This window comes from Dufourea novaeangliae, unplaced genomic scaffold (assembly GCF_001272555.1).
Source record: "Dufourea novaeangliae isolate 0120121106 unplaced genomic scaffold, ASM127255v1 scaffold246, whole genome shotgun sequence".
NCBI classification, from domain to species: domain Eukaryota; kingdom Metazoa; phylum Arthropoda; class Insecta; order Hymenoptera; family Halictidae; genus Dufourea; species Dufourea novaeangliae.
In genome coordinates, this window is record NW_015374139.1 from 1075268 (window position 1) to 1094850 (window position 19583).

General features: G+C 40.3%; 2 protein-coding genes across 6 annotated transcripts; both read left to right on the top strand.

The window, feature by feature from the left end:
- The first annotated feature begins 6296 nt into the window (after positions 1-6296).
- LOC107191306 (beta-1,3-galactosyltransferase 5-like) lies at positions 6297-7556 on the top strand. The gene is made up of 2 exons (XM_015580304.1): positions 6297-6872; positions 7042-7556. The coding sequence occupies exons 1-2, from the start codon at positions 6314-6316 to the stop codon at positions 7554-7556; spliced, it is 1074 nt and encodes a 357-aa protein (XP_015435790.1). The 5' UTR covers positions 6297-6313.
- A 2175-nt stretch (positions 7557-9731) lies between these two features.
- LOC107191342 (longitudinals lacking protein, isoforms H/M/V) lies at positions 9732-18081 on the top strand. Of its 5 annotated transcripts, XM_015580359.1 has the most exons (6): positions 9732-9971; positions 10467-10817; positions 10898-11251; positions 11328-11457; positions 16809-17365; positions 17824-18081. In XM_015580359.1, exons 2-6 carry the CDS (start codon positions 10506-10508, stop codon positions 18079-18081), a joined length of 1611 nt encoding a protein of 536 aa, XP_015435845.1. In that variant the 5' UTR covers positions 9732-9971; positions 10467-10505. The 5 variants fall into 5 exon arrangements, with proteins under 5 accessions (XP_015435845.1, XP_015435841.1, XP_015435843.1 ...); XM_015580355.1 differs by lacking the exons at positions 16809-17365; positions 17824-18081 and adding an exon at positions 12982-13801; XM_015580357.1 differs by lacking the exons at positions 16809-17365; positions 17824-18081 and adding an exon at positions 12982-13801 and having other exon boundaries at positions 9732-9960.
- The last annotated feature ends 1502 nt before the right edge of the window (positions 18082-19583 follow it).

A 19583-nucleotide genomic window follows, 5' to 3' on the forward strand; every position in this document is an offset into this window, starting at 1 on the left:
CACTATTTCTTCGACCGGTGGCGCCACCCGTGGCAATTCGCTGAAACTGCTAACCAAATTATATCGACAGGTGAGTGAAAATTTCTAGTGATGGAAAAATGCAAATATCTCAGTAATTAAACACTTAAAATGAACGTCATTAGTCTCAAATTGTCCCACAGGACTTAATGCATGGACCCAATAGTGCAGAACCCCTGAATTAATAAAATTAGTTATGCCTGTATTACCGTAGCCCCTTATGAGGCGGCAACCCCAAATGCAAAAGATTTCGAAAGCATTTACACCGCTAAATGGGCATGGTTCTTCTTCGTTTTGCATTAGATACACCGTTTAAAGAACGTAGATTACTATTCTCTGACGGCTGGTAACCAGTAATCGCAAGAACATTGTTAAAATCGCATTTGTTTGCAACGGTTGACACTTTATCTCGTCATGCATACCCCGGTTAGTTCACTTTGAATAGCTCTTACACCGTTATACGGATAACTTTCGTCTAGACAAAGTACTCCATTTATAGCTGAAAGAACGTAGATTAATCTCCTGTCATTGAAAATAACAATAAACAACCAGAACACTGTCAAAATCGCATTTAATTGCGGAATACCACTACTTTTTTTGACCGGTGGCGCCATCCGTGGCGAATCGCTGACACTACTAGCCAATTATATGGCTAGCAGTTTCAGAGTTACGCCACGGATGGCGCCACCAGTCGAAAAAATAGTGGTACTCCGCGATTAAATGCGATTTTAACAGTGTTCTGGTCATTTATTGTTATTTTCAATGACAGGAGATTAATCTACGTTCTTTCAGCTTCAAACTGAATGCTTGATGAAGACGTTACTTGTCCATAGAACGTTGGAAGAGCTTTTTAAAGTGAACTAAACGGGGTACGCATGACGAGATACAGTGCCAACCGTTGCAAATAAAGTGCGATTTTAACAGTGTTCTGGTCGTTCATTGTTATTGCCACTGACAGGAGATTAATCTACGTTCTTTCAGCCACAAGTTGAGTGCTTGGTCAAGACGAATCAGCCGTTATAGGGTACTAATCTACATTCTTCAAACTTCGAATGTAGTGCATGACGAAGAAAAGTGTTGCCTGTTTAGTGGTTATGTACTTGCCACAGGTTTCGATCGGATTTACACTGCTAAACGAGCATCAGTTTTCGTCGTCATGGATTACATTCGAAGTTTAAAGAACGTAGATTACTATTCTCTAACGGCTGGAAACCAGTAATCGCAAGAACATTGTTAAAATCGCATTTGTTTGCAACGGTTGACACTGTATCTCGCCATGCGTACCCCGTTTAGTTCACTTTAAATAGCTGTTCCAACGTTCTATGGACAAGTTGCGTCTTCATCAAGCATTCAGTTTGAAGCTGAAAGAACGTAGATTAATCTCCTGTCATTGAAAATAACAATAAATGACCAGAACACTGTTAAAATCGCATTTAATCGCGGAGTACCACTATTTTTCTACTGGTGGCGCCATCCGTGGCGTAACTCTGAAACTGCTAGCCATATAATTGGCTAGTAGTTTCAGCGATTCGCCACGGATGGCGCCACCGTTCAAAAAAATAGTGGTACTCCGCGATTAAATGCGATTTTAACAGTGTTCTGGTCGTTTATTGCTATTTTCAATGACAGGAGATTAATCTACGTTCTTTAAGCTATAAATGGAAGGCTTGGTCAAGACGAAAGCTGTCAGTATAACGTTGTAATCGTTGTCCGAAGTGAACTAAACGGCGAACGCATGACGAGATACAGTGTCAACTGTTTCAAACAAATGTGATTATAACAATGTTCTTGTAATCACTGGTACCCAGCAGCTAGACAGAACGAATCTACGTTCCTTGAATATCGAATCTAATGCGTGACGAAGAAAAATGTTATAAAACAAAACATAAAGTTCAGCGTTAATACAGGCATAAATAATTTTACCAATTCCAGGGTTCTGCAGTATGGGGTCGATGCATTAAGTCTTCTGGACTAATTTGAGACTAACGTCGTTCATTTTGAGCATTTAATTACTGAGATATACGCATTTTTCCATCACTATGAATTTTTACTCACCTGTCGGTATTATTTGGCTAACAGTTTCAGCGAATTGCCACGGGTGGCGCCACCGGTCGAAAAAATAGTGGTATTCCGCGATTTAATGCGATTTTAACAGTGTTCTGGTTGTTTATTGTTACTATCAATGACAGTGGATCAAACTACGTTCCTCCAGCTACAAATCGAGTGCTTTGTCTAGACGAAAACTACCCGTATAACGGTGTAAGAGCTGTCCAAATGCGAACTAACCGAGAAACATATCACGGATAAGGTGGAATCGATACCACCAAGGTATCGATACTTACTCGTAATCAAAACAAAACTATCGATACCTAGTTGTTTCGATTATATTTTCCTATCCTTGATACCCAACACAAAAGTTGTTTCTGCGTTGAGTGAGAATAAAATACAATACTATACTTTATGTATTTATTTAAATATTTAATATAAAATGTAAACCATATAAACATAAACGTATGTATAAACTATATACGATATACGTAATATAAGATATTGGTGTTAAATAAATATGTACATACATCTCACACATACGGGGTCTCTTCTGCATTCCCCTGGGGTTCTATGACCCCACTTTCACACACCCTCACACACACTGGGCATGTTACGCGAGGCCGGGGGTTCTATGACCCCTCCTACCAAGCTACTACCGCAGTCGTATACGACCGTGCCCGCTTTCTATATTTCTATGCCTATGGGCATCCAGGGGTTCGAATTTCGAAAGTACAATCATGTTTAATCTCGTTGGCCCACGACCAAACCGGAATTCGCCCGTGTTGAGCTGTGTTGGGTACAAGTTTTCCCCTGACTTCACCTCACAGTTGCTCACAGTCAATTTTTCTACACATGGTCTGAGTCCTCTTGTTTGTGTGAAGATACTCGATTAAACAAACAAATAGAAAGGAAAAGATGAGGGGTGTCAGGAAGAAAAAGAAACAGAACTGTTGAAACACCTACGCGGAGATCCTCATGTGGACATGCGTCGCGCTTTTTTCCGAACGACTTCGTGATATGCCGCTGGCTGGACGTAACGGCGGATCGTCAACAATACATTCGTATGAGATAACCTCAAATCACTCTGTGATCGCGTTACATTACGGCGTCTTCGGGGGCTTCGATGTCACTCCCGCCGAATGTGCAAGAGAAAATATTCACCGTTGCGGCGGATGTTTAGGAATTCTGAAAGTTTTTCACTGCATGTAAGTTGTGACTATCATTTTTTCTATCTTTCTTTGACTCTTTCCTATCCACTTACCAACGAACAACCGCCCATTTCAAGAATTTTCTTGTTCTTTGCATTTTACTGTATTATCCGGTACATTTCAGACGTCGTTGAAATTTATTCGAATTTGTAAACACTGAAGTTTAAAAACAGCACCGACATGGCCGTATTTACGTGTTTACAACGTATTTAGAGCATATAAAATGTAATGGAATAGAAACCATAAATGTGTATAAAAAAATAATGTCTCCATTTTCAACCATAATGGAACCGTTGATAAAGAAAATCGCTTTCCGTTTGCCTGTCGTTTTCGAAAAGTGCTGTGAAAAATTTGAATGTCTACAAACATCTATTGTTGTCTATTGGTTACGAATAATCGACATTGAATACTTATGTCGCTGTCACATTCGAATCATTCTTTTGTCGTGCGACTCCACTTTTATGAAATATTCATTCAGCATTGTAATGATTTTTCTGTAGTGCTTGTCGGTTAATAGTATGCATGTGCACCGCTCAATGGTGACATTGGATGAGAGAGAGACCGATAAAGTTAACGACGTTTTTAAACCTTGGTTGTACACACTGCCCCGCTTAATTATTTAACGCATTCCGTCGGACAGACTTTCTGTGACGTTATACTATATTAGACAGTACTGTAAACTGGTAAAGTCAGGTTTCCATAATTGTCGCGAATAATATTATAATGGCTCAAGGGAGAATTAGGTTTTGACCACGTTCGAATTACTTTAAATAAAATACCAACGGTGAAAGTTGTTGTTACGTTCACATCCGCATTTTAGTCGCCGTATAATTCGTTTTTCGAAATACATTAGAACTACTTAACGATTAATTACACAGAAGATGTTTGAAAGACGTAGGGAAGGACTCGTGTGACTCAACGAAACGAATGGAAAAATAATCTGACGTAGAAACACCTGTTTATGTTAATATAATTTACAATTCATTTTTCCCCGGACAAGTGGGGATAAAATAAATTATAGTGACTTATCACTCACAACAATATACATACACTTGTACGCACGAAGTAATATACACGGTTGCGAACGTATGTAATATTTCCATTTATTACCATTTATCACTGTAAAGTATTGTAGTCTTTCAATATTGTAACTGTAATGTGGGGGGGGGGTGCTATTATCAAAACGCACACGTTGTTATGTCTTTATCGCGTAGAAATACAAATATTGATATTTCTGTGTCGGGGGTTATATTAAAAGATACAAAGTGCAGCAAACGTTCCGTTTTGTATGCCTGTAAGCGATTAAAGTGCATCCGAAGTAACGATCAAATAATTCTTGCCGCCACTGTCGTAAGTCGTCGTGTACGCATGTAACGTTCAGAGGACTGTACACGTGTTGGGTACTTGACTGTGTGTTTGTTTCTATGCTAAAACCCACGGTCCAAAAATACTCCCTCTCAGTTGTGTTTACTTTCGATTACGCGCTACAGTTCCGTCGATTCTACCGATGATGTCCAAGATGGCAAAAGTGAGATAACTATTATGTTTCAAAATTTAAACGCGATAACACGTCAGGTAAAACCTTTACGATACTCGTTCAAATAACTGATGAAAAGAGGAAATGATTATATTTATTATTTATTTATCAATGATACGAATAAATACCGTGTGAAAAGATTAAATCATCGATGTCAGTATGAGACGTTTTTATTGGAAATTCCCCTCGTTCCTTGAACCTTCGATATGTTATCAGACAAAAATAGTAAAAGTAGGCGTTCCGATCTTGGGCAAACTAAGTGACACTACTTTTAATAGGTCGATAATATCAGTTGATAAACATGATTTTTCCGAACCGATTGATAATGCACTCAATGCGCACGCTGACGTCCGAACAGTTGTCGGTTAGTCGCGTATTCGGGAAGCAAGCTCCCCGGGTAATGCCCACCGCAGTCCTATTGCAGGGCTGTGCGAAATCTACAGCTTCGGTATATTATCCGTGTTCGCGACGCAGAACAGTTTCGTATCGGCACCGTTCCGACGCAATCACTGAACTGACTAAAAAGGTTGAAAATAAAATAAAAAGAAAGTGTACGATAAGCACGTGACCGTGTCTGAGAAAATATTCTTCGCAAGAATGTCGGATGACCGGACCGATGCCGGTACATGTCTGTGCTGATTCGATACGTATAAACACCTAAATATGTTCGATGACACGAAAGAATATTAACATCCACTCTGTGAAGAGACGGACACGTTCCTTAAAGTGACGCGAGACCGTTAGTTCAAGGTATCTGGAAAATCGTTAATCGTATTGCTAATACTTTCACTCGCGAGATACCTCCAATACACCGTACGTAACATTCATTTATAATTAAGATGATATCGCAGAGACAATGAACATATCTGTCGATTGATCGATCGATCGACCGATCGATCGGGATTCGAACGAATTAATTCGTTGCGTGATCAGCGTGACACGTGACATGTTTCGCCATGCGATCGAACTACTTATACTTATACAATAAGACACCTCAAGTGATTAGCAGCGTTCGAAATATTAATCTATGAATGACACAACACTAGTGTCTAAGTTGAAAAGAGAAAAATTACTTCCCACAGTTTTTACATATCACGCGTGAAAATGATCGATTGAGAAATGTAAATTTTTCATGAATTTATCGGAGCTAGCCTCGTCCGGGAATTTGTTCATCCTGATTGGGGCTCTATCGGGTTCCAAAGGAAAATAAAAGCTTAATTAGCTCCGTCCTTGCCATATTGACTGGATCATCTATCTATTATAAATGTTTCTTTAGCCCCGAGTGTATTTGCATACCACGACGTCCCTATCCCACAAACAACGTGTCATCGTACCCTCTTGAAACCTACATACATGGTCTCTTTCCATTGTCCAGTGTGTTCTTCCACAGGAAATTTGCACTGGACGTTGTCTTATCAGATAGGGTCAATCTTATCACCCTCTGCCAAAGTTCCGATAAAACATTTCCATCAAGAGTGTAAGATGAGAGGGTCTCGTTAGTATGCTGGATAAGCGGCGGCTTCATACCTCCGCTTCGTCGCCATGCACCCTAATTTTTGTGGTCGCTCTGGCGCTGACTGCATGCTTCTCGTTCTGGCTGCACATCGAGGGGTTCTCCGGATCCACAAACCGGTATACCAGCGCCGCCACAGCACCCGGTTATTTACTTCTGTTCCCGGGGAACGCTACACCGTCCGCGCAGCCGTATCTGCTGAACGAGCTTCCGTTCGGTGACAGATCGACCCTGATCGATATAAAGGACTTCAGGTTCACGATCAACCATGATCCGTGCAATCGGTCGAGTCCGTTGGTGCTGATGCTGGTACACTCGGCGCCCGAGAATCTTCTCAAACGGAATGTCGTACGTGAGACGTGGGGTCAACACACGCCGGCCGTGGCGCTTCTGTTTCTGGTCGGCTCGTCGGACGAGTACCAGGCCCAGCTGGAAGGGGAGAATAGGAAATACAAAGATTTGATACAAGGCAATTTTCTCGATGTCTATCGGAACATGACGTACAAGCATGTGATGGCGTTAAAATGGGCTACGTATCATTGTCCAAGTAAGTTATGGTTCGGATAAAAAGTGATGATCCCATCTTACCGGTTGGTCCCGAGAGTGTATTGTGTATCCACAGACAGACGGGGTCGAGGTCGAGGAAGAGCTCGTGTGAACTAGAGTATAGTCGGGGGATTGACAAATTATAACTGACTCTGTTTCTTTTGTTTCAGGTGCCAAATATATACTAAAATTAGATGACGATGTTTTTGTTCATATACCCGCCATGTTGGATTTCTTGACGCGTGATCTGTCGCCGTGGGGCGCCAGACGGTTGATCCTCTGCGACCTCCTATCCGTGGGCACCGTGAAGAGATCCTGGCGCTCGAAATGGAGAGTCTCCCCACTCGAGTATCCCGGTAGATATTATCCCGCGTATTGTGCCGGTTGGGCTATATTGTATTCACCCGATAGCGTATTCCTTTTGTATCGCGAAGCTCAGCGGGAACCGTACTTCTGGATCGACGATGTTCACGTTACCGGGACGTTAGCTAGGAAGGTAAATTTAACGCAAACGTCTCTGCATTATCTGGTGCTAACCTACGAGAACATGCAGGATCTCCTGTCCAATCCGAATTCTCGCAGGGAATTTCTGTTCGGGCCTCCGAACCTTACGGAGAACGAAATACGAGCCTTACACAGTCTGGTCACTAAATCACGGCCTAGCAGCGAAAGCCTACTGTACTGACACAGTATTGTTGAAAATTTCTCGTTTCTCAGAGTACAAGAGAACCAAGTACTTCAGTGTTCGAATGTGTTTTATCGGCTCCTCACAGAACTTCGATTCTGTCTAAACGTAAATCAATTTCCTTGATGTGTGTGTGTGTGCGTGTGTGTGTGTGCGCGCGCGCGCGCGCGTGTGTGTGTGTTCAATATATATATATATTTTTTCTTTTTCTATCTTCGTGCACAGTATTTAAGTATTACGTTGCGTTTAAATCGTTAGAAGGGATTTTCCATGTTGAATCGGACATTGTTACTCCTTGTGTACTTTCTTTATCGATCAGTGTGCATGTACTTTTAAGCGGTTCGGTGTGTTAAAAAGCGAATAGTAATGATGTGTACATATGTATATGTATGTGTATATACATATATGACTTTATTTCTTTTGAAATAAATGAAAGGCTTTTTCCAAGGATGTCCGATTCAATGTGGAAATCGTCGTAACCGCCGCATAATAATTTTTTTTTTGTACATAATTTACATAATTTATCTATAGACTTTGCGACTCAGTTCCGCATAATAATTAACGAGTTATTTTTGTATCATTTAAATCATTGTAAGATGGATGAAGGGCTCATTAATACATTGTAGGAACAGCGTGTTAAAGTAAATGATGGTTAATAGAAATCGGGTTCGCGAGAGAAATTTATAGATACAGGGTGTTTCATAAAATGGAGACACGATTACAAAGGGGAATTTAGTACATAAACATTTTTAATATTGGCCCGCGATTCAGAAGAATCTACTAGAATCGAGATTCGAATTAAATTCGTAAACGGGGTTATGATCTTTCACTTATGGATGTATCCACATTTTATGAAACACTATGCATCGCTATATCCAAATTTATGATAACAGATTGTTATATGAGAACTTTGACGAGTGAAATTAACATTGTTATCTAACAATAAGTACAACCCCCAAAACAAGGGTCCATTCGCAGTTAGGAAAGATTACAGTAATTCTTGTTCTTGTACTGTACCCGTGTATCGTTCCTCAAGCGCGATTCGATGAAATTCAATTTCTGAGTTCCTTGTATGTCCGAGTGATGTCCAAGACTGGCAATATGGATCTACACGCACCTCGTTTCTACAATTTTATTGTCAATACAATACCTCAGTATTTATATACATGTATACATGTCATGTTTCGTTTATTTTATACTTTCTTTATAATTCCTATATACAACGAATACAAATCCGCAAAGAACCATCGCACGAATTTCTCTGCAATAGCAAGAGTACATACCTATCTATATACGTTTTAACAGAACGATTTTCCTCCTGGCGTAACGACGGACCACGCTCTGCGTTGCCTCAAAAAGCGAATTTGTACATTCTGAATCGATCGGTATACACGACCCACAACTAGATTGCGAATATTTAGGCAAATACGAATTTTTATGGGTTAATTGTTTACTACATCCAAGATTACATCAAATTGAAAGTTGGAAGGAAAACCTCGTTAAACTCTTTTAATCATTCTATAAATGCTAAATATTCGCGGTCTACTCATAGCACATACATACGTACAAAAAAAACCGTTGGTTTTTCTCTCAAGATCACATCCGATATGAATCAAACTGAGAGATACAGAAAGAGAGAAAGAGGACGAAAGTTTATAATTATTTATTTAATTTCAATCGACTAAATAGAAATCCTCGTCATCGCACTGTGTGAAATGGAATATATCCAATTGTATTATTGAACGTGTCCACATAGTGTAATATGATATACTCTTTGTGATGAAGTAAAATACTTATAATTTCAATAAACACTGGTCATTTCAATTTTGCACGGCATCTTATACGGCTCCTTAACTATTTATACAAACAGAAATGATATTAATATCCTGCGTGCATGCCTCCTCCCTAGAAAATATATACATATATGCACGTACTAACATACGTAAACGAAAGGAGTGCTTCCGCATGAAAAGTATTTCATCGGAAAGATATAGCGTCATAGTACTTGACAGATCCTCGCCAGATGTCACTATCGCGTGGCCGCTATATTGATCAAAGTTAGATTTTCTAAGGACGCACGTTGATAAGATCTTGTATTTGTCGATTGCATGAGAAATTTTTCGCGATACGTCAAAATATACGTCGGCACGAGTTCTCGGCCAGATTTGCCGCGCGTCGTCTTAGCCCCCGTCATTTTTGTCTATGACGTCATTTGTGAATTACACAAGCGTCACTGGTGGAGTCTGTTGTGGAAAATTTCGTCGAATCCATGGCAGCGGCGGCGAGTGAACTCTGTTTTTTCCTAATAAAACTATAAGACCGGATCGACGGATTTCGAAACGGCCTGCTGATAACTATATCAACGCACCTCGATCAACGCTTTATTCGCCTCGAGGAACCCCCTGTACGGACCAAGTGAGCAATTCTATTAACTCGCTTGTCTCTTTTTTCGCGATCATCCCCGTGGCAAGTCTAAATATATTTGTTCTGCGCCGAAGGATCGTAACCGTATTGCGCGTGTGTGTGTGTGTGTGTGCTTGTGTGTTTTGTGTGTGTGTGAGATTTTTCTTCTATTTTCCGTGTTCCAAGACTCTGCACAACGCGTCTCGTCAATTCGACGGTCGGCTCGTATGTTTCATGGGAATGACAATTCGTCTGACTGCGGGGTGAAGTCATAAATTCGATCGGAGCTTCTGTCGATGACAAGAGTGTCTTCCAATTAAGTTTAATCCTGTCGAATCGCTGATAGGAATCATATTCCGTTTGCCGCGATTAGTTTTTATGTTTACAATTGTTTTGGAACATCAACAATTGCGTGCTCGTCACAAATCACTTTTTGTTTTTGGATTGTTTCCTTTTGTTTACAGAGTGTCAAGCATACGATTTGCTAAGCAATTAATGATTTTGCAGGTGTAGTTACAACTCCTGGATATTCACCAATCTATTAAAATGTCGATGCAACAGTTCTGTTTACGGTGGAACAATCATCAGCCTAATTTCATTTCGGTGTTCTCAAATTTATTGAACAATGAGACACTGGTGGATGTGACACTGGCTGCTGAGGGCAGGCAGCTGCAGGCACACAAAGTTGTACTGTCTGCGTGCAGTACATACTTTCAGTCACTGTTCACTGTTAATCCGTGTCAGCATCCAATTGTTATATTAAAAGATGTAAAATTTTCCGATCTAAAGATCATGGTTGATTTTATGTACTATGGTGAAGTAAACATATCACAGGACCAGTTGCCATCAATTATAAAGGTGACTCAAATTTTTTTTTTTTATTTAGATCCATCTAATAAAACATTAGTAACATAACTGTCTTGTATCTCTTTGAGTAGACTGCAGAAAGCTTAAAAATCAAAGGATTAGCAGAAATGCATACTCCATCTTTGACAAAGTGGCCTAGTGGTAGCAGTGAGCCTGGAGGAGGAGATCGTGGAGACTCTTGTTCCCCTAGTCCATCTCCATTGTCACCATCATTTCGTAGGAAGAGATTAAGGAAATCATCCACAGGATCGACATCTGGGTCTGGTGACAAGACAGAAGAGATTAATGAAATCACTTTAGTTGCCACCAATATTGTAAAACCAGAGCCTCTGATAGTGTCACAAGAAGTTGGTGAAAACCTCAGGAGACCTGTGAATACCAATACAGAATCTCAAGGCAGCATTGATGAAGATCAGATATCAATTGTAAGTACATTATGTTGGCTTTTGTGTTTACATTCGTCGAGCAGATGAAGGTGGACAATGGTACAATCTATTTCAGATGAGTAACATGGAGAACAGTTCAGCTACCACACCAGCGCAAAGTGATGGTTCAATACAAGATGTAAGTCAACAATCAGGAGGAAATGTAGCACAGAGTTCAATTTCTTCGCAACCACCTGCACATCAAGGTAAGTAATTTTTTGTCATGTGTGTAACTATATTGATTTAATCAGGGTTGCAAAATGATGTAAAAAAAAAAGATCCTATATACATTGAAGTAAATTTAGTGTTTATAAACAAGACTGATGTTATGCTAATTAAAATTATTGCTTCTTTTTATGCTGCATGAATTATGGTCCAATTGTATATAAGTATTGAAGCAAAGATCATGTTTCTTATATGACTGATAATTATGAGACTATGAGCGGCGATTTTAGAAAATATTTTTATGCAGTGTTTGTGACTGCAGTCATGTGAAGGTGTACAATGAGTAATATATTGTGTATAAAATTGTTAAAGATAAGAATTGTAACACTTTTTATTAACACTTAGCCAACCGAATGGGGAGATGTCCCAATCGGCGTTTCGCGCGCGGTTGGCTAAGTGTTAATATATTGTACAAATATAGGATTACAGTTAATAATTACATATGAGAACATTACTCAGTCTTCGAAGAGTATTGCAATAGGTACCAAACAATGCATGATTTATATCTCCCACGCAAATACCTTCGTAATTTGGTAGTTAAGTGCAATTTACACAAAGTGTGGTGGGTATTAAAACTGCATGTTGAGGAACAAAACTTACACACATTATATGCTGGCACAGATGCGTTTAAATGTACTGCACAAGGAAAATCAACAGACGTTTGACATGAAAATAGAGCGAAAGTTCAGGAAAAAAGATGAAAATTAATTGTGCAAATTCTTAAGGCTAGTTTTATTCATGAAATTCATCATGGTACACAGATACATAGCACACAATGTATAATGTTCATCAGAGGACAGTCAAATCGGCCCTTTAACATTGTCGAGTGTGTATGTGTGCCTTGCTCTGTCCTTCAGTTCAACAAAGTCATACACTTTTCCTATATTTGATATGGAAGATAATGTGCTTTAAAATGTATCTGTGCCATGCCACAATTCTGTCCTCGATATATTCATACATATACCATTTACTTTCATAGATTTACAAATATTTTTCCATTCTTTTCTGCTTTCAGCTTAGCATTATTCCTTTTTTATTTTCTATACACACCGTAGCATAAAGCATTACATTTCATTCCAACTAGGTAATTCATTTCTCGAATTCGACAATTCAGTTCTAAAACAACTTAATTATGGCAGAATTACCTTTCAATCAATCGATTATCTCACCAACACTCTTGTGCCGTTACGATTGAATACCTGTTACAAATGCGTAACATTTCACTGGTAGAATCCGACAAGATACAATTTAATATCATTTCATAAGATTCTTCTTATTCGAATATAGTTTCTTCTGTAATTCTCTCTCTCTCTCTCTCTCTCTCTCTCTCTCTCTCTCTCTCTCTCTCTCTCTCTCTCTATATAAGTATATATCCCATACATACTACACGACACACACAATAACTAGTATCTATCGTCGCATTTTTAATGAAACAAGCATACATATATAGCCAGTTGAAATTAATTCCTGTGCTCTGACCAACGATGAACCGGTCTGTTCCACAGGATTGCAATGGACTATTATGGAGCACACATATCCACGTTTCGCTCTGTCCTCGTGTCAAACGAATCTGTCGATCCAAGCGTCATCGGCATTTACCACGCCCGAAATAACAGCTTCCTCGAGCATCAGCGATCAGTATTCTGGTACCAGCACGACTGGTTCTAGTTGCGCCCTGACGAGTTACCCAAACTCCTCGCACGGGACGCTGCAGCACGCGTCGTCAGGCGGACCGTCACCGTCCGCCCAGTGTCCGAGTAACTGCCAGAGCCCATGCGCCAGTCCGCAGACCACGATCAAACGGAAACGTTCGACGAATCCGCAGGCAGACGAGAACTTTATCAGAGCTTTGGACGCCGTACGTTACGGCGGCATTGGATTCTGCAAGGCGGCCAGGATGTTCGGTGTGAACAATCGAACGCTGTGGCTGGAGTACAAAAAACGGGGCTACCCGAACAATCGGCCGAGCTTGAAGTCGCGGGTCAAACAAGAGGTCAATTCCTCACCGCCACCGTCGCAGTCCGCACAGCCGGTCAATTCGCAGAGTCCCACACCAATGGGACCGCCCACTACGCCGCACAGTACACACAATACCCACAGCACGCACACCATGCTGACCACTCACAGCCCCCATACGATGCTGAGCGGTTATATCGATAGCAGGCATACGGATTACGCGTTGCCCAGCACCACGATGCCGATCAATTTGCACGGCGTTAATTACAACGCGATGTGAGCCTGCCCGAACACGATCGGCGCCCCCATCAACTGTATAGACGAGCTTGAAAAGTATTAAGATCTTCGTGTTCGTGAACCGAACGTGAAACGGTGATGTTGAATCGAATGTTCATTCGGTGTTGTACAGTTACTCGACAGATCGTGGATTAATGCATTCACATGTTCAACGAACCGAGTGTGTACCGTCGATAATGCATATCGGTTCTGTTATCACACATCCGATATCGATACGTGTTTTATTGAAGCGTTGCATCGCCGATGGTTCAAATTGACCGCGGAAACGTGTCAACTGTGTTTATTGAGTAACAGTGTGATAAACGCGAGGGAGGAAGATACGCATGCAACGCGAAGTGTTAAATGCAGAGAAACACGGTTTTTTTTAGATACGTTTTTGTATAGTTCGTAATGTACACCTATAAGAAGCTTGAAATAACACAGAGATTTTGAATGAGGAAAAGAAATCGCGATTCATACTTTATATGTACACCGCAGGTTTTTTACGTTAGGGTACACGCGTGTAACGGAAGATGTCGTTGTTGTGTCTGGTAGTGGAACTCATTCGTATTCTGTTTTTAACGACAACCGGTAGAAAAGTTTGTCTGTTGCTTGAGCATTTTTTAAAGTAATTTCTAAGAACTAAGTGTCCGATTTGTAAATTAAGAATTAAAAATTGTTAAACGAGTTCCATGTAGCATGCCAACAACACGTTTTATGTTAGTTGTTTTGTTCACTGCCGAAACTTCCGACGGCTGACAAATCAAGTTCTGTACGAGGTTCCTTTAATAGGAACAACGTAATCGTTCAGAATTTGAGTACCACGATGTGATAGAGCACGTTTGTTCGTTTTTTAAGATGTTCATAGGACAAAACAGTATCGAATATTTTCTTTTTTTTTTTTTTTAAACATTTTTATCGTCACACACGATCCTTGCGAAAACTTCGACTAAAATCTAACATTAGTGTGAAACAGCCGTATTTGCGTTCATGGGACAAAAAAGAATAATGACTCGATTTTGTTCGACCAATTTCGAGTCGACACACCGGCACCGTAACACTTTTGTACATAGTGAATAAAGTAGTGATATGAAATTATTAGCTAGACAAATATATCATGTGTACTTGCACACACTTCAATACATCCTATCGAAATAAATGATTACTTATCTACGAACAGAGCTAAATAGAACACGATTCCTCGTCAATACATGTATTACAACTGGTTTGCGAAGTGCAACCACAACTGTGAAAATTAATTTATTGCACAACAAAAAAACTTGTGAGTTCAAATAACGTACTTGTTTGTGATTATTTTCTTACGCTGAATGCACGTTCAGCATTATTATTCTCTTTGATACATTAGGTGGGTAGGTGAACAGGTTACAGGGTATGATGAGAAGTTTAAATGCGGAGATTTCCGCAAATAGAAACCGCGGGATTTTGAACGTTAAGTCGACTAAAGACTTTTTTGAGGTCTAGTAAAAAATTATTGTTAGCAATTGTTCGGTAATTTTTAGTTTATACAGTTTGCGATTAGTTCGGATTGTAAAATACGCGATCGTCTACACGTGTTTCTCCAGAGATATCTTTATCTTTGTGCATTAACAAGTGCAATACGTACGAGAAACTGTTTTGTAACATGTATACTTATATTACTAATATACGAAAACGAATAAAGTAATACATGTATTGAGAAACAGTTCTGCCGACCCGACAACCTTATTTTAATTGACATAAAAGTGTTGTCAGTTCGTTTAAAGTTTAAATCGATTCTTTTCCAACATAGGAATTATTTATAAAACGGTTTCGTTCTGTTACGTTGTGAGTAACAAGGAATCGCTGTAAAATTTATAAACACTTAGAACACTAGAATTAATTAAAGAGGGATTTATCCTGTTTAGCACTTAACTAGCCGCAATTAAATTCCGACCAACGATGTGACTATCATCGTAATTGATTCACCAATCGCGCGGATAAGAATCATTTTAGTTGCATGATTTATACAGAAAAATAATGCATTTAAAATCGACGCGCCGACTTTCGTAGTTTTCGAGCGTACTTAACATCCGGGAAAAATGGCAATTTGTTATCGTCTTCCTTTTTACACATTTCAAATAAACTAACGAGGAAACACTTTCGTGGTCGTCGAATTGTAAAACAAATTTTAATTAAATCGCGAAAGAAAAAAACCTTTTTACAATTTGACGAACTTCCGTGCCGTTGTTACGTTCATTCGTTTGAAACACACGAGTTTTTTTATATGCTATTCACAAACCGAATAACATTAAGTAGATCTTTGTTCTACACACGATGCGTTCGATGTATTCATCTCGTGATAAGTACCTTCATATTTCGATGAAAATACATCGAGCCTGTTGTGTTCCACCGTTTCTGTCGTTTCTTTTTTTTTCTACACCTTGTACAAAGTAATAGGTAAATATAGGATGTTAAAAATGTTGATCGTAATGTATACACACTCTTTACACACACACACACACACGCGCGCGCGCGCAGGCATATCGTCGCCGGGACGAGAGGGACTAGTTTAATCGGTACGAATTTTATATACAGAGGAGAGCGAGTTTACTGTGTCAATGTTATGTATAACACGTCTTTAATAAAAGAAAGAAACAGAAAATCTAACGCGATGAGAGAGAATCAATCAAAGTTGTTTCTGGCTATGGGCGTAACATCGTTCACCTAAGATATCCGTCTTTTTTAGATCTTTATTTATGTAGCAACTTTGTCAATGAAAAAAATAAAGTTTTCTTTAACCACAACATAAGGACAACAACGGCCTGGTATAGTTACTTTATCGAATCCGGAAACATGAGAAAATCAGTTTATGTGACATGCAAATTATCTGTGCCCGCATATTAATCTCAGAGTATAGTGTGTGTGTATATGCATACCCACAGCTACTATTTCGCTTCTGTGTGTGAACATTGTTCGGCAACTCGGCTCGGAATCGTGCTCTACTCTTTGTATCTAAAAGTGGTCTCATCAATCTTCAGTCTTGGTCAACTCACAAAGGGAGCTTCGATTTTTTCTTGTTATCGTAACTCTAGCTGTGTCCTGAAGTTCTTTCTCATTCCAGTAACATGCAGACCAGCGGGTCCAAAAAGGTGCCGTCTCCTGATGCGTCAGCCTCGTATCAAGAAGGAACCGAATCACCTGTCCCCCGATAGCGAGATGTCCTCGCCCCACATCGTCTCCTCGTCCATCCACGTAACCACGCCGACGTTGAATCTACCGCAGCAATCGAGAAGCTGGGAAGAGCCGCGAATCTCCTCGCCGTCGCCCCAGCCGCCGATCCTGGCGAACCAACCGGGTCTGTCGGCGGTGACCACCTCAACGAACCTGTTGACGGTCCCACAACCGTCCTATCTGACGAAACAACACTCCCATCCGTTGCTGTCCAGCCAGCAACAGTCAACCAGCGGTAACGTGTGGATTCATAGACAGCATTCGAATCCAGAGTTCCCCAGGAGGACCACTAGTCCGTCGATTGTCGTCGAACCAGCGCCCGTCATCAAAATGGAACAGGACCCGTTGGAGGAGCCGTCGACTGCCTCCTCCACGGAGACCGGTGGATCGACATCAGGACTCAGAGTGAAGACCTCCGAATTAAGAAGAAGCTCCTCCTCACCTCAGGTGAAGCACCGAAATTATCAGTTTTTCATACTAAACAGACTACTGAGTTAAAATGTGTAATCAAATATTTTCTTTACTCTTAAAAGAAAGTTGAGGTCTGAAAAGGTTCAGGTGTTCAATTTTGAATGCCTGATCGTCCTTTGATTAACTCAACAGAAGAATGCATGATTGAGTTCCCGTCTGATTATTCACTTAGCCCGTAGGGCAATAAATTAATTTTCCTTTTCGACTTCGCAAAGGGGTGTTCCGTTAAATGCCTGAAAGAAGATCGTGCATTCCAGTTGAAATTTGATCACCTGTTTGTAGCTCAATATTACCCTCCTTTCTGCTTGTAATAATGATCAAGTGATACAGGCACGCAACAGACACCTCTTGACACTTTGTTCGTAGTGGCCCCAGGTATAATACACGTTTAACAAGCAGTTGGATGTTTAGAATTGTGTTCGAATTTGTTTCAGACGACGAGTCGTGACTCCAGAGAGACGATGGGTGACCAACGACTCGGTCATTGTCCCGTCTTGCGTCCTGGTCCAGCGTTGGGCTGCAATCACTGTTGGAACACGATAGATGCTCACGGCAGGATACTGCGCAGAAAGACGAAGTACCATTGTCCAGAGTGCCAAGCGAATCTCTGCATAGTGCCCTGTTTCCAAGAGTACCACGAACAACGCCGTGAAATGAAGCTGAAGCCACTACCGAAAACCAGCTCCGTCTAATGTTATCCTTGCGTGTCGTCCAGATTATATCCCTTGTCTTATGAGTACGCGCTTTAATTGCGTAACATGTGTGTGACCCGTTCTCGTTCCAATATGGACGGTCATGCGCGCACACACACACTCACTCACTGTGAATGTTATTCTTGATCATTTCTGGCTCGATGGCGTACTTATTGTGGCGTTTGTTGGCTTTTGGAGTCTTACAGGTTAGGTAGCTTTTGATGAAACTTGAAAAACGTGACGGAACTTTTGTTGTTACTGACTTGAATGGTTATCTATGGGTGCGAGGAGAGTTATCGTTTGCCTTACCGAATGATATTTCGAAAAAGTTACTGTGGCTAAAGAAAGTTCCTAAGGGTATTATTAGAGAGATGGATTGTGAGTTTGGATACACGTGGCCATAACCCGATAGACCAAGATCTTGAGTACTGTAACACAGTATAAGTATATATTTTATAATAATTATTTCTTATTATTTTCTTGTGGTGGTTAGAGCTTGTTCCTGCAAAACAGTAGTAGAAGGAATGTGTCAGGCTTACGAATCTTTATCATACAAATTGTGACTAAGGAGAATAAGTGGTCTGATCTTGAAACAGTAGATTCAGCCAAACCTCTGTCTCCCGCCCAAATAGACTTACATTATTCGAATTCTTCGGGTAAGTGTGGATCCAACACAGACCCAAATCTCTCAAAAGTATTAAAACAAGAAAAACTTTGCGATGCTCGTTACTATTTTCTGAATTAAAAAAGAAGAGCTCACGGTTTTGAAGTCTCACGTCGTTTTTCTGTTATCCGTTACAGGTATGGCTGAGAATTCTCCAAAGAGATAAATATCGTCTGTTTTGATTAGAGTGTCCCTCGAAGGTGTGCAGCAAAGGGAGAAACCACGGTCCTTTGAGGACCAGCAGATATTAGCACGAGGAAACGAGGGGTTGGTGCTGCGTCTCAGAAATTGAAACCATGTAGATTCTCTTCAAGAGGAATGATCGTGCTTTCTCGACTCCATATGTAAAGCTTACAATCGCCTGGGAAAAATGAAAATGGATTTTGTATTTTTTTTAGCTCCTACGTGCGCGAGTACCCTTGACAATTGACACATTTGATTCTGAATGACCGTTTCAGGCAAAACTGTTTGTCTAGACGTTTGCCCGAATCTGTCCTCATCCCTTATAATCTTGTAAGGAATACTAATCTATAAATTTCATCAAAAATCACAATTATTCTGTGGATGAAGAAAATGTTTGTAAATGTATTAATTGTGTACCGTTTAACGATAGATGTTACGTCGATGTATTCGATGGAACCATGAACTTACCTCTCCCCCCTAGAGATATATTCTTGCATAGACAACGTTATACTTAGTAAGTATTTGTATGACGCAATTTATTTATTTGTACGCGTGTAAATAAACTGGATATATATGCACACACACAAACACACACACACGCACACGCACACACACACACACACACACACACACACACACACACACACACACACAC